The sequence below is a fragment of the Zonotrichia albicollis genome, chromosome 1, assembly GCF_047830755.1.
Source record: "Zonotrichia albicollis isolate bZonAlb1 chromosome 1, bZonAlb1.hap1, whole genome shotgun sequence".
NCBI lineage: Eukaryota > Metazoa > Chordata > Aves > Passeriformes > Passerellidae > Zonotrichia > Zonotrichia albicollis.
Window position 1 is genome coordinate 153,243,936 of NC_133819.1, and position 15,089 is coordinate 153,259,024.

General features: G+C 46.2%; 1 protein-coding gene across 1 annotated transcript; it reads right to left on the bottom strand.

Annotated features, from left to right (window-relative positions):
- Positions 1 to 9,661: 9,661 nt before the first annotated feature.
- On the bottom strand, positions 9,662 to 14,268 carry LOC102069391 (ly6/PLAUR domain-containing protein 2-like). The gene is made up of 3 exons (XM_005479650.2): positions 14,107 to 14,268; positions 10,525 to 10,644; positions 9,662 to 9,876 (listed from the first exon to the last, which is right to left on the bottom strand). The coding sequence occupies exons 1-3, from the start codon at positions 14,156 to 14,158 to the stop codon at positions 9,662 to 9,664; spliced, it is 387 nt and encodes a 128-aa protein (XP_005479707.2). The 5' UTR covers positions 14,159 to 14,268.
- Positions 14,269 to 15,089: the final 821 nt, after the last annotated feature.

Below are 15,089 nucleotides of genomic sequence, written 5' to 3' on the forward strand. Positions count from 1 at the left end.
CATGTGCACTTTTTTCCGGTCTTAAAATAGAGCTATTTTTCCATATTAGGGTTTGGAGGGCTTGGAGCATCTGCCTCTGACACGGCAGCACATCCTCTCTCGGATATCTTCATTTTTCTCCTGCTTGACTCTCACATCCCTAATTCTAGAGGAGCACAGAAGCCTCTTTCCCTCTTTATTCTGTGCAGCCCCAGGCATAAAAACAAAGTCTAAAAATGAGGTGAAAAGATCCTTTCAGTGTCAGCAGCAGATGTGTTGAGGGGGAAGGAAGTCGAGCACGGCATCGTGGTTGGGATCTTAATTTAGAAAAGTCATTTTGGGTCACTTGGATACAAGAGAGACGCTCAGAGTGTTGCAAAAGGCTGGGGCAGATGGTCTGGGTGGGCTCCACCTCCAGCACAGACCTGAGGCTGCACTCTGCACATTCCCATCCGGTTGGAAAACACAAGAATTAAAACATGTTTTAATCCTTCTGTGCCCTGTTCTGGGTCCTGATCCCTTTTATCCCTCAGTCCCCATTGGACAGATGGGAATTGTCACACGTTGGTGGCTCCAGGCTTGGTCCAGACACACATTTTTTTTTAGGATTGAGCTTAAAGTTTCTGAATATCCTCACTAAATGTGGTGGGGATGTTGTGCCTTGAGGGGAAATGATTTTGCACCAGTTCATGGCTGGGCAAATTGCTGAAATCCATGAGATCCAACATTTTACAGGGAACTGAAAGCTAAAACATATGAAATCCATGGATCAGAGTGCCAAAAACTTACTCCAAAACCTGAAAAAAAAATCCTACAGGCTCCCTTTGGTCAGCAGGTCTCTTCATGGAATCATGGAATGGTTTGGGTTGAATGAGTCTGTAAAAATCATCGATTCCAACCCCTTGCCATGGGACACATTCCGCTATCCCAGGTTTGTCCAAGCCCTGTCCAACCTTACCTAGAATACTTCCAGGAATGGGGCAGCCACAGCTTCTCTGGGAAACCTGTGCCAGGGCCTCCCCACCTTCACAGCCAAGTATTTCTCCCCAGTATCCCATTTATCCCCACCCTCTGTCAGTGGGAAACCATTCCCCCCTGTCCTGGCACTCCAGGCCTGTGCAATACAAGGGGTGAATATGTTTTCCATGTCTTCAGGTCTTTCCTGCCCATCCCAAGGACAATTTGATGTGTCCCCAGTCACACCAGCAGTGACACCCCTGTACTGAGGCACAATTCAAACCTTGCTTTAATGCCCAGCCTTGCCCTGGACTCATCATCCAGGAGCAGTTGAGTTATTCCTGTCTTGTTGGGACTGGGACATCCATCCCTTCACATCCTTCCAAAAGAAATGGCTTTCACTCAATAATCAGGGAAGGAGATAGAGAAGATTTCCTGGAAAAGCAGGTTGAGTGAAGTCAAGGCACTCCAGTGGCAGTGCATTTGCTCCTGCAGTACCTTTGATTTCAAATCATGGAATCACAGAATATCCAGAGCTGGAAGGGACCCACAATGATCATAGAGTCCAGCGCATAGCCTTGCACAGGACACCTCCAAAAACCTCACTAGAGGAGCAGAGTGAGGAGCTTGGGATGACTGAGAGAAGTTCTGCTCCTTCTTTGAGGCCTGCTGCTCCAACATTCCTTGGCCTCTCCCTGGGCTCCCTGGACCAGGCACAAACACAGGCTGGGGCTGAAGGTTTTGCCTCCATGAAATCCCGGGGGCGGGTGGAAATGTGCCAGTCGAAACTGTGCCCTGGGCAGTGGCAGGATTCCAGAGGATGGCTGGGAGCCAGCAGGGATGGGAGATGCTTGCAGAGGGATGTGCCACTGCTCCCAGTGAGGAACATCGATCCAAAGTGGGATTCCTGGGAGCAGGCTCACCACGAGCTGATTATCGACACGCTTTGGTGTCGTTCTTCCACACAAACCTTCTGAATCTTTAAAAATGTGTCTTGAGATCCAGTGGGAGCTTCAACAGAACCTTTTCCACCCAAAAATCTGTTTCCTGAAATCCACAGGGCCTCCAGAAATTCCTTCCGTGCAGCAAATCCAAAGCGGCAGTTCTGTGTTGTTACATGCTCATGCACAAAACCAGGATCAGATGAGCCATGTCCTTACAAAGCCAGGCTGAAAACAAGCCAGACGTTGTTCCTAATCTCTCCTGGCTGCTGCCAATCTCCAGGGAGAGAAGCCACGGGGGAAGAGGTGTTTTTAGCATCAAGACAGCTGTCACTGTGTTGGGAGATGCCACCCAAATCTGAGAGAGAAACAAACACCCAGGAGATGGTGACAGACTTTGATGCACTGACAGCAGATCAGGAAAGTCAGCCTGGAAAGGAGGGAAGAGTGAATAGCAAAATATCTGATTTTTTCCCCACAAAATTAGGGGTTTTAAACAAAATGCCATCATCCGCCATCCATGGGCAGCTTAAGAACTTTGGGAATGCAGCTAGGGAGGGCTTTATGCTTGCTCATGCCCTTGGATCACAAAAGGAGTTTCTGAAATCTTATTTTTGCTTTTTCAGCTCTGTGCAAAGATGTCACAGGCTGGTGGGGTTCTTCAAGCACAGAGAGCCTGTCATGATATCTCAGGGGCTTTTACTACTCAAGGAGCTCATGCCTAGGGTCTCCTGAGTTTCCAGAAGGCATTTGCCACTCTTATTTCTATCCTATTTCTTATTTCTTCTATGAAGAAAACTCATCTGAAATCTGTGCATCTTTGTTGCTCATATTCCAGACTTTCACGCCTCTGATGGTCAAAAAGCACATGGAGAATAAATTACTGGTCTTCTTCCCCCAGCTCTTGGGTGATATTTCCTGTTCTGATTTGCTCTTGGGAGACCAGCACTCCAAGTACAATAATTGTCATTATTTGCGACTGTCACCTTGAGAAATCCAAGCTCTGTGCAAGATGTCACCAGTTAGGAGAATGTCACAAAAAGGGTCCTTGGAGGATCTGTTTTTTTCTGTCTCCTGGGCTGGATAAAGGAGCTGAGTTGTTTTATTCAGATAATATCTGAGGTACAATATTACCACTAATAAATTAATTTAAATAATCATTAATCCTTTCTCCATAGAAAAACACAGAAAGTCCCACTGGTGTTCCCCCTTTTTTTTTGGAATGAAATTCAATTCCTGGCAGAAGGCTGCTTAGAAAAGACACGAGGTCACTGGGAGAGAAGAGGAAGGAGAAGGAGAAGGAGAAGGAGAAGGAGAAGGAGAAGGAGAAGGAGAAGGAGAAGGAGAAGGAGAAGGAGAAGGAGAAGGAGAAGGAGAAGGAGAAGGAGAAGGAGAAGCTATTTCTGTTGCAAGTGACCTACAATGACTATCTAATCCAACTGCTCGACATACCTCTGGACTGATCAAAAGTTAAACCTTGTTATAAATGGCATTATCCAAATATTACTTAAGCATTGACAGATTCAGAACACCAACGCCTCTCTGGGAACCCTGTCCCAATGTTTGGCTCCTCGCCCTGTGAAGAAATCCCTCCTAATTTCTAGTTTAAGATGAAGTGTTCACCTCTTTTTTTTCTTCCATCCAGCTCTTTTATTCAGTGTCATTTCTCCACTTGCCATGATTCCATGGATTTTTCCAAGATTTAGACCTCCACCATCCTCTACCCCACAAGCAGACACCTTGGTCCCCCATGCTGAACTGCTCAGGGAAGCTCTGTTGAAGCTGAGAATTCCCAGGAACCTGAGCCAGAGTGACAGAATCCATCCTGATCCATGTCCCAACCTCTGAAGGATTAGGAGCCCTGGGGAGTGGCTGGGTATTTTTGGGAAATCCAGGACAGCAGGAGGATGGATGGATGGATGGATGGATGGATGGATGGATGGATGGATGGATGGATGGATGGATGGATGGATGAATGGAGCTGTGTTCTTGTCTCTCCCTTGTTGCTCAATAACCTCATTTATTTTGGCAGCTTCTTGCCAACCCTGGAGGCCAAAGAAGGGGTTTTATGGAATCCTGTAATCATCCAAACTCTGGAACATGTGACAACATTATTGGTTCATTAAGGATTAGGTGCACCCGAGCTTAATGAGGCTGTTGGGAGTTTGTAGGAGATGACTGTAAGGCCCCAGATATTTGCAGCTGGATTGGCTCCAAGATCCTCCTGTTTTGTTTTTGGGGACAAGGAGTGACAAAGTCACTTCCTCCCAGCACTGAGATAGAAACAACCCCAGGAAATGTCCCTGCTGTGTCCTGGGTTCACCCAATCCCAAGGAAAATATTATCCCATGGGGATGGGTGGCAGCAGGTTCCTCTCTGCAGCCCAGGCAGGTCCAGTCCAGGGTGGGATCATTTTTTCCCAATCACAGGAGGAGAAATGAGGCTGAACCATTTTTATAGCATTGCTTCTCTCCTGGAAACTCGAAGTTCTGTCCCTGGGCTGTATCCTCCCATTCTACAGGCCTGGAAAGATGCATGGAATTAGTCACCACCAGAGAAAACAACTTTTTAAGGAAAGCAGGCCCATGACAAACCTGAGCTGTTGAAATGCAGCACTGTTGTTTCCAATGTCTTTTTTAATTCCTCACGAAGCTTTATCCCACACTATTTTTGGGATCCAGATGTAGGTTTTCCTTATAAATAGCTGCATATTCTAATTCTGGCTGATAACTGGGACAAGGATGCACTGGGCATCCAGACCTTGGTTTTGAGGGGTGGAGAATGCAACATTTCCAGTCAAGCTTTCTGTGAGATCCTTCTCTCAGGAAAACTTTGCGCCTGGAAAGTGTCCTGAATTCCTTGGTTACAATCAAATGGGAGCACTGGGAAGGGTTCATTGCCAAGATAACAAATTATTGGAATTAGGTTTTGAAACTCTACAACACCTTTTCCTCTGAGGAGCTCAGAGCCTGAATTTAGACAGAAAAACTCCAGCATCACAGCTGGCTGATAAATATTTCTCTCACTTCAGAGTCAAGGAAGCCGCGTCATAAACCCATCCTGTGTGACACTGAACCAAAGACCTTTGCAAAAGTTCATAAAATAAAAAACTCTGTGTGGTTTGTGAAGAGATTTAAATTATTTACTCCAAAAATACTCTGTGTGGTTTGTGAAGATATTTAAATTAATTACTCCAAAAAATCAAGTTTCAAACATGTCCCAGCAAACAGAAACAATTTTATTTGAAATAAAGGGTAGATTTAAATTGGAATTTAGGAAGGAATTATTCCTTGTGAGGGTGGTGAAGCTCTGGCACAGAGTGCCCAGAGAAGCTGTGGCTTCCCCATCCCTGGAAGTGTCCAAGGCCAGGTTGGACAGGGCTTGGAGCATCCTGGGATAATCCCTGCCCATGGCATGGGATTGGAACTGGGTGATCTTGAAGTTCTTTCAAACTCAAACCATCCTGTTATCCCATGAAATATTACTCATCCATGAATAAGGGAGAACTATGAAGGATGCCACCGTTCCCACCCCACCTTCATCTTCATAATTCACCAAAAATGGGCTTTGGAACAGAACTTCCATCTGCATGTTGGGAAAAGCAGCAGAATTGTTCCCCAGAGCAGCCCAGGGGATTGGACGACAGATTCCAAAGCTGCCTTCCAACCCCATGTATAATTCCAGATCTGGATCCATACTGGGAGGCAACTCCTTTTATTTCTGCTTTACCCCCAAAACATCTCTCACTGCACCTCAGCTGCTGTCACATCCAGCTGGATATCTTTCCAAACATCAGCAAGAGCTTCCATTCTGCCTTGGATACCTGTGCTGGTTCCAAGTCCTTCCCAATTTGTTTGGAAAGGGGATGGCAGGGTTGCCATAGGGAGCAGGTGTTTGCAAATCCATAACCATGGCCTGGTGACACAGCCCTGCCCTTGAGGGCCTGAGTCACATTGACACAGCCTTGAAGTCAAAGATAATCTTCTTATATAACCACGGGAGCCCTCCACTGAGTGAAGGAAGCCATCCAGATTTGTTTTTAAAATCAGTTTTGAAAAGATCCTCCTGGATTTTACAAGCACACGTTTCTGCTTCCTGGTCCAGGCTCACGCACAGCTCTGCTTGCAAACCGGGATGCTCACTCTGGGTAAAACTGTCCAGTTTTTTGTTTGTTTTCCAGGAAAGTAAGGTGACACTGCATGGACAGGCTGGGAGAGCTGGGGGTGTTCACCTCAACAAGAGAAGATTCCAGGGAAGAGAGCTCCTGGTGCCTAAAGGGGCTTCAAGAGAGCTGGACAGGGATTTTGGAAAAGGGATGGAGGGACAGGACTCAGGGAATGGCTTCCCACTGCCAGAGGACAGGGTTAGATTGAAGGAATTCTTCCCTGTGAGGTTGCCCAGAGAAGCTGTGGCTGCCCAACCTTGGAAGTGTCCAAGGCCAGGTTGGACAGGGCTTGGAGCAACCTGGGATAGTGGAATGTGTCCCTGTCCCAGGGAATTAAAGGGATTAACTTCCAGGTGGAGCAACTCAAGCACTGCTGAAATTCAGACTTCACATTCTCAGGAGCAGCAGCAAAGGGGATTTTTATGCAGGGACATAAAACCTTGGTGCCTCCTCCTCAGGATGTCACTGAAGGGTTCTGCAATCCCCAGCAGGAAATCACAACTGCCTTGGCCTCTTGGAACACCTCCTCCAAGGAAGAATTAGCAAACACACTGGAGGATTGGAAGCACAACACAGATCCCTGTGTGAAACATTCTGGCGGGGCTGTTTGCTGATTCCCACATTACTGAGCTCTATCCTGCAGTCACCAAGCTGGATTTTACCTGGAAGGCTTCCAAGAGGGAATTCACCTGCTTTTGCCTCTGGGGACAGGGAAAAAAACCAAAATATATTCAGAGAAATATTGTAGGGAGCTTAGCTCTGTGTACAGCAAGGTTGTGTTTATCCAGAGTGCTGCCTGAATCCTACTGCTCCCAAGGGAATCTGTTTAGACAGATCCAGGCCCTTGGGAAGGTGTCTCAGGCTGGGAGCTGAAGCAACAAACCAAAGCCAGGTTGTTCTACAAGAATTCGTGCCTGAGCTGAGCTGGGAGGAAAACACAGATCACTTTATTAATTCCATAATAACAAATAAATTAGGTGGCAACTCATCCCAGCTCCATACAAGAGTCAGGAAGGTGTGGGGTGGGTGTCTGCTCCAAAGCCAGTCTCCACTGAGCAAGCAAAGCCCTGCCTCATTTCCTCAGACAGATTTTGGACAAGTTATCCATCTCTCCCTGAAGTTCTCCTTGACTTTTGTCTGAAACATGAACCCTTGTCCTCTCCAAGTATTTCAAAAAATGTCAAGAAACGACTGAGCCAAACTCTTCCAAAGATTCACCATGACAGGACAAGAGGCAAACCCAAAAGGTTGGGAGAGCTTGGGAGAAAAAAAAGGAGCAAAAGACTCATTCTTAAACAAATCCAGGGAAACTTTCAGGGACAGCTTTGAGCAACCCCCAGGAATGAGGAGGATCAGAAAAAACAGATGGCCCTGGAGGTCAACTGGATGAGGAGGGAATTAAATTTCAGCAAAAATTAACAAAAAAAATTCTTCTGTGGCTGTTGGGGGAAAATAAATAATGAGAGACATTTCCAGAAGCAGGAAGTTGAGGACAGCTTCACACCAGGTGGAACAGAGCTAATATATTAATCGATATATTAATTTATATCAGAAAAGATACAGAGAGGTTCAGGTTGATGTCCAACCACAAAACATCACCCCGTGCTTGGAGAGCTCCACTTCACTCCAGGGGGAGCGGCTCCAAAGCCTCACCCACAGAGATTTTCTGCCTTTCAGACCAGATCTCCCCCACAGCCATGATCTCTGCAGGGAACAGCTGGAATGTGGGAAACACACTGCCAAACTGGCTGGAGATCAAAGGGGTGAAGCATTCATGGCCAATGAAGGGAGGGGAGGATCAGCTCCTCCACGTGCGGCTCCTCAAAGCGATGACGGAGCCGCTCCGGCTCAGCCACCTGAGAGATGCCTGCAATCAGCTGTGCCTGATCATTTTTGGAGGGCGTGGACCTCAAAAAAATCTCAGTGGTTCAAGGGAGTCATAAATGGGAGGGACAAAGGGCAGAGGAAATTGAAACAAGGAAGGAAATTGAAAACAACTTCACCGCTTACCCCAAATGAAATCGCGGGGCAAGTGTTGAGATTTCCTGGTTTTATCCCAGGTGGCACCTCTGGGGTCAACCCGCTTGGCATCAGGATCTGTGACTTTGGCAGAGCTGGAGAAGTCCCCACCAAGGAGCTTTCAGAGTTTCATGGAATCATGGAATGGTTTGGGTTGAAAGGAGCCTTCAAGATCATCTCATTCCAACCCCAGCAATGGGCAGGAACACTACCCCAGGCTGATCCAAGCCCTGTCCAACCTGGCCTTGGACACTTCCAGGGATTCCAGCTTATGTGGCCAACCTGTGCCAGAGCTTCATCATCCTCTCAGGGAAGAATTTCTTCCCAGTGTGTGTTCCTTGTAGAATTCCTAGAAGTGATGGTCTTTGTGTTCCAGTGATCCCATTGGAATAATTATTTTTAGGTAGCTCAGGTTGGAAAGGCAACCTCAGAATGTTCCTAACCCAAGTTCCTGATCCAAGCTCCCAATTCTGAGGTCAGCCCAGGTTTCCCAGGACTTCATCCATCTAGGCCATGAAATCTTCGCAAGGATGGGAATTTTGCCACCTCTCTTGGAAATCACATCTGCCACATGGAAGAGTTTGTATCACATTTGGATTGGTTATCCCAAATGTCAGGAGCAGGGTGATAATTGGAGAATTGGAGGAGGATATTTTTTGCTGGACCTTGGAAAGGGGATTGTAGGAAAGTGCAGAACCACAGCAAGAGAGATCAAAATGTAGGAGCCTGGAGCAATACACAAGGAATTCAGGGAAAATTCAGTAAAGATAGATTTGTACAGTTAAGATAGATTTTTATTCCCAGTAAAGATAGATTTGTACAAGGAGAGTTGATGGAAGAAATGCTGATGGAAAGTCACTTCCAGTGAGGGATAATGGGAAATGTCTCATCCATCTGCTGTGTGACTGACCCCAAAACCCAACTGTGTTAACTCCCTGAAAGAGGGAGTCTGGAAATGAAAAAAAAAAAAAAAAAAGGGAAAATAAGATGTGATTACAACCATTTTAACACAAGATTCTTTTTATTCTACTCAAAAGGGTACAGAGAACATGAGATTTTAACCTCCCTGGAACAGATCATTGGCATGGCAAGTTCAGTCTCCTGTCTCATATTTTGGACACAGAAATGTCTCCTTAATTTTTTTTGGGTACAAAGAAGGAGATCTAGGAAGAACAGCAGAAAATGATGGGGCAGAGAGGACCTGCTCTAAGGAGATAGGGAAGGCTCTTTTCAAGGTTTTTTTGCCTTAAATATACTTCATACATTTTAATTTTTTACTTCAAACCCAACCACACCATCGCAACAAAGAAACTCCATAGTTAATTTTGGGGGGAGTTGTTGGAAAATCAATTTAAAAAATTGAGTTGGGCCTTCCTGTGTTCTGCTTCTCTCTTAGTTGTGGGGAAAGTGTGGATATTAGAAAACAAACAAACAAACAAAACAAAACAAAAAAAACATTAAAAAAAACAAAGAAAAACCAAAAACAACAATTTTGGGGAGCTGTTGAGTGTTGTTCATGAGGCATCCACTTGGAAAGCTGGGCTGGTGGGGGGTTATTTTCTTCATGGAATTTTTGGAATGAATGACTCCCATCATCCCCTCACAGTCTAGTCCAGAAAAAGGCACAGAGGGAACTTGTCAGGATCCCAACTGGCACAACGCTGACCCCCAATGTCGATGCTGCATCATCGACGTTGCACAGGTCAGAGAAGCAGCAGGTGACAGGATGTGTCATCCCGATGCCATCCACATCAGAGGGCTCGCAGACAGAGGAGCACATCTTGGTGACAGTCGAGACTCCCGTGTGGGGATAAACTATGGCAAAGAAAAAAAGCAGGAATAGTCAGGAATGGGAAAAACAGGGGGGAGAATCACCATTGTCTTTTGTCTCCTGATCGACCAGGAGTTGGTGTCATGGAATTAGAGAACGGTTTGGGTTGGAAAGGAACTTAAAGATTGTCAAATTCCAACCTCTCTGCCATGGGACACCTTCCACTATGCCAGGTTGCTCCAAGACCTGTCCAACCTGGCCTTGGACACTTCCAAGGATGGGGCACCATGTCTTGTCCAGGAAACCTGTGCCAGGGCCTCCCCACCCTCCCCGTCCATTTCTTCCTTATATCCTAAATCAAACTCACTAAAATCCCAATCTAAACTCACCTTCTTTAGGTTTAAAGCCATTCCCTGTTTCCCTATCACCACATGGGCCCTGCAAAAAGTTAAAATCTCATTTCTGAGCATTAACCAGGAGCTTGAATTCACCAAATATTCCCTTGCACAAACACTGCTTCCCACAACAGCCTGAGAGCTGGAGCTCTCATAGGAATTCTTCTCCACTTTTTAAGTGGAAAGAGGAACTGGTCTCCACACTAGCACTGTTGAAGCACTGATTCCTGTTAAAAATTCCTGGAACAGCCATAGATTCTCTGTTAAAAGTATGGATAAAGAAGGAATTGTCCTTACCATCTTCCAGGGAATAGATTGTAGTCTTGCATATGGTCTCTTTTTCTGTGCAGTTCTCAATTTTCAAGCACTCCTGAACTGGGGTCAATTCCTTGCACGTGTAACACTGCAAGGAGTGTCCTGTGAGGAGGGAAAACAGGAGGATGAAAAACATGAGGATGATCTCAGTGTGGATCCTCTCCAGGTATCTCTCAGGGGGGATTTTCCAAAATAATCATGCTGAGAATGGGAATGGAATAATAGGAGGTGTTTGGGAATGAGAAACACAAAGGTCTGGTGGTCAAAGCACAGCCTCAGGTCGGGTTCAGACTCCTTGTGATGAGTCAAACAAGACAGAGCCACACACACAGGACTCCCTGTGACACAGGAAAGAGCTTGGGCTGATTTATTTCTCTGTTTTCTGGATCTACACATCTCCTTGACTTTAGCAGAGCATCAGAAAGTAATCTCAGACTCCCAAACTCCCAGAATCACACAATGGGGGAGGTTGGAAGGGGCCTCTGGAGCTTCACGAGCCCAATCCCTGCCCTCAAGCAGGACCCCCTAAAGCCTCTAATTCAGGACTGTGTCCAGGTGGGGTTTTAATGTCTCCATGGATGGAGATTCCACAACTTCCCTGGGAAACCTCTGCCAGTGCTCAGTCAACCTCAGAGTCATAAAGTGTTTCCTGATGTTTCCTGTGCTTCAGTTTGTGTCCTTTGCCTGGTCCTGGCACTGGGAATCGCTGAAAGGAGCCTGGCTCTGTCCTCTTTGCTCTCTCCCTTCAGGAATTTACAGACATTTATAAGATTCCCAATCTGAACCTTCACTTCTCCAGCCTGAGAAGTCCCAGCTTTTCCTCAGAATTGTCCACCCAGCCCATGCCTTGTCCATGAGGATTTTGGAACAGGTTTCCTTAAGAGGTTGTGGATGCCCCCATCCCTGGAAGTGTCCAAGGCCAGGTTGGACAGAGCTTGGAGCAGCCTGGGATAGTGGAAGGTGTCCCTGCCATGGCAGGGGGTGGAACTGGATGATCTGTAGGTCCCTTCCAACCCAAACCATTCCCTGAATCCACAATCTTATAGGAGAGAGCATCAAAGTCCTTCCTGAAATCCAGGCAGAAAATATCCACAGCTCATCACTTGTCTACCAGGTCAGAAATTTGTCAGCTTGGTCAGGTTTGTCCCCTTGGTGAAGGATCTGGATACACATACAAAAAAAAAAAGTCAGATTTGGGCGTGTGTTGCAGCAGTGAGAATTTCCCCTGGTGCCATCCGCTCTGCCAGCTCTTCCCAAAGGCTGGGAGGGTGTCCCAGACAGAAGGAATTTATTTCCATCAAACTGAGAACAAATTGAGCACAACCCTTCCCCTTGTGCTGAGATTCTGGGTTTGTGAGAAGAATGTGTGAGGGGTTATTTTAAAGCCTGGAACAGTTTGGGTTGGAAGAGACCTTAAAATCTTCCAGTTCCAACCCTCTGCCATGGGCAGGGACACCTTCCACTATTCCAGGTTGCTCCAAATCCTGTTCAACCTGGCCTTGGACACTTCCAGGGATGGAACAGCCACAGATTCTCTGGGAAAACCTGTGCCAGGACCTCACCACCATCACCGAGAAGAATTAAACCAGACAGCAGCTTCATGAATGGTTTGCATGTGACAAATTCTGCTCTAGGCAGGGAATACAGATACAAAATTTGTTACTCAGGACTCCAAATCCATCCTGAACCAGCTCCTCCTGCCTTGTCCCTCACTACTTCAGAGAAGTTCCTCATCCCTGTTAGGCTGTAAAGCCCTTGAGAGCTGCAGGTGCTTCTCAGCTCCTACAACCACAGAATAACCACAGCCCAAGTCTTTCAGTGCCTAAAGTCTTCTGAGATGGAGAAACTTTGGAGGAAACCACTGAAGAATCCAGATTTTTGTGACACAGAGCACTTGAAGCTAACGATATCAAATCAAAGCAGAGTCTGGTGCTTCCTATCACCAAAAAAAGCCACGTTTTTCAGGGCATTTTGCTCTCTGTGGGTTTTTCTGAGGAACCCAACATCTGATCTGGGTCCTCTCCTCTAGGTGCTCTCTTCCACCCCCTCAGCAGACACCTCAAAGTGTGTGCTACAACCACACTGATGTATTTTGGTGCCATCACACCCCAACAGCCCCTCTTCAGTCTGGGAAGCCCTCGTCACCCTGTCTGTGTGACATTCCTGCTAAAATTCCTTAAAACGTCACTAAAAAAGAGAAATTATTCAGCTTCTCCCAGCACAGCTCCAATGGGATGTCAGCAGGCTCAGGCAAAAAAGTCACCCTGTGAAAACAGACACCATCCTCACTAATGAGCCAGAAAAAGCCCTTTTTAAACAAACACAGCAATTTTCCTGCTAAAGCAAACTTTATTCTCTTGCTTTGCCCATCATGACCTGATGCTTTGTTTGCACTAATTCGTGTCTGACAGTTGTGAAATTTATCTTTAGGAGGAAGCATCACTTTTAGTCTCACATTTCAGGATGCTGGACAAATCCAACCCACAGGATTTGTGTTCCTCTCTGAAAAGAAAACCAAACAAGCCACCACCTGTTTCTCCCCTGCAGAGTCTGCTCAGCAAGGAGGGAAGAACTGAAAATGTCCTTGCAAAAGAAGGAAATAAATAGGAGTTAAAAAATCCTGACAGCTCCATAGACAGGCACGGATAAAATCAGAGCTGGCACTGTCAGGATCTGAGAATATCCCAATGAACAGTCACAGATCCTGGACTGTTCCTGCTCACAAATTACCTTGGAGAACAGGAGAATATATCCAGAACACCAAGAAAACTTGGGACCATCAATTTTTGTCCAAGAGGTTGGTGTGATGGTAGAAACAAGGGACAGAAAGGATGGAGGGAGGATCATGGAACCATGGAATGCAATCACAGAATGGTTTGGGTTGGAAGGGACCTCTATGATCATGGAACTCCACCCCCTGCCATGGGCAGCAGCACTTTCCACTGGATCAGGTTGCTCCAACTCCAGTCCATCCTGGCCTTGGACACTTCGAGGAATGAGTATCCACAACTTTTTTGGGTAATCTGTTCCAGTGCCTCACTTTGATCCTTACAGTCCCTTCTAACCCAAAGCATTCCATGATTCCATGATAAACAACAACCCTGGAGTATCTGGGTCTCCAGCAGTGTCCCAGCCCATCTTTCCCATTTCTAAAACTGGATAAATCCCACATGTAACATTTTTGGAGAGCTCCCACACACGCTGCATGGAACTGACATCTAGGGCTAAGTATCAAAAAAAGGTGCAGAAAGTTAAAAATAATGCTAAGAAAAAAAAAAAAGAAAAGTGAGATAGAGCATGAACATGAAAAAGTGAGAGTGGGAATTTGCATTAAAGGAATGACAGGGTTTAATCAGACTCTGCCTTGTGAAACTTCCTAAAGAGCCTGACCTGACAATCTCAATGACACTAGCACCATCCTGAACATATGGAAAATTCCAAATACAGATTTTTTTTTTTCCTGGCAAAAGTCAGAGACATGGCTTTCAGAGGGAACAGGGCACATCCTATCCCAGCACGCTGCATGTCCTGAAGGAGTCTGGATAAATCCTAGCAGGAACTCACCCAAATCCATGCAAGTGACAGCAGCCAACAGCAGAGACAGAAACACCTTCATCTTGCACAGCCCTCGCTGTCTGGTCACTGGGTTGTCACCTCTCTTCACCGATGCCACACGTCCCGGTGATTTGCCATGCAACGATTCCGTCCCCAGATCCAAATCTACTGGAAAAACTACTCTCATTGAGCTATAAATGAACTGAAGGAGCTCCAAAGCAGGCCCCACCTCCTGCTACTCCGTCATGTCTTTTCATGTTCCTTGGAGAAGAAAATTCGTTTTTGCAGGGTGGACAATGGCTGGGATTGGTTAAGCCTGGTGTTTTGTGTCCAAGCAGGATGTGGAAGGCCCGGGGTGTTAAGTAATCCTGGTGTCCAGGTCTTGTCTTGCAGCTTGGGGATATTTCCTTATTTCCTCTCTTTTCCTGAGAGTGGTTTCAAGAAATCCTGGATAAAAATGCCTTGGGTGTGAACATCAAGGAATTGAACCTCATGGGTATTTCTCCTCTGCGTTTTCACCTTCAGTGGTGTCCAGAGTTTATCAGGAGGAGGAGAATCATGGAATGGTTTGGATTGGAAGGGATCATCTCATTCCAAACCCTCTCCATGGGCAGGGACAACTTACGCTAGACCAGGTTGCTCCAAGCGTTGTCCAGCCTGGTCTAGAAGCAGAAATCTGACTTTCAATCACTCACTCACTGGAAAAAGCATTGAGGAATAGAAAATAAACAGGACCAGGACCCAAAAGTTTGGGCCAAAGGAATCTCTCAGGCTCATTATCCCAAGGAAGGATGGAATGGAGAAGCCCCTCTGCTCTGAGCCAACCCTCTCCAAACGTGGTTGCAAGCTTTCTGTTTCTTATCAAATAAAATTAAAATTTTCTATGCAACTCAAAAGGAAGGTGTCTGCGGCTTGTCTTGCTTTCCCATTCCCAACTCTGCTGCCCCAGGCATCTGCTGGATTTTCCTGCACTTCAGGCCAGCTCTATGCTA

Bases quoted from the DNA above. Each gene is read 5' to 3' on its own strand.
- LOC102069391 (XM_005479650.2), bottom strand. From the start codon at position 14,158: ATGAAGGTGTTTCTGTCTCTGCTGTTGGCTGCTGTCACTTGCATGGAT. The intron at 10,645-14,106 runs GTGAGTTCCTGC...CCCTCCTCACAG, and splicing joins TGTCACTTGCATGGATTTGG to GACACTCCTTGCAGTGTTAC. The intron at 9,877-10,524 runs GTAAGGACAATT...TCTTTGCCATAG, and splicing joins AATCTATTCCCTGGAAGATG to TTTATCCCCACACGGGAGTC.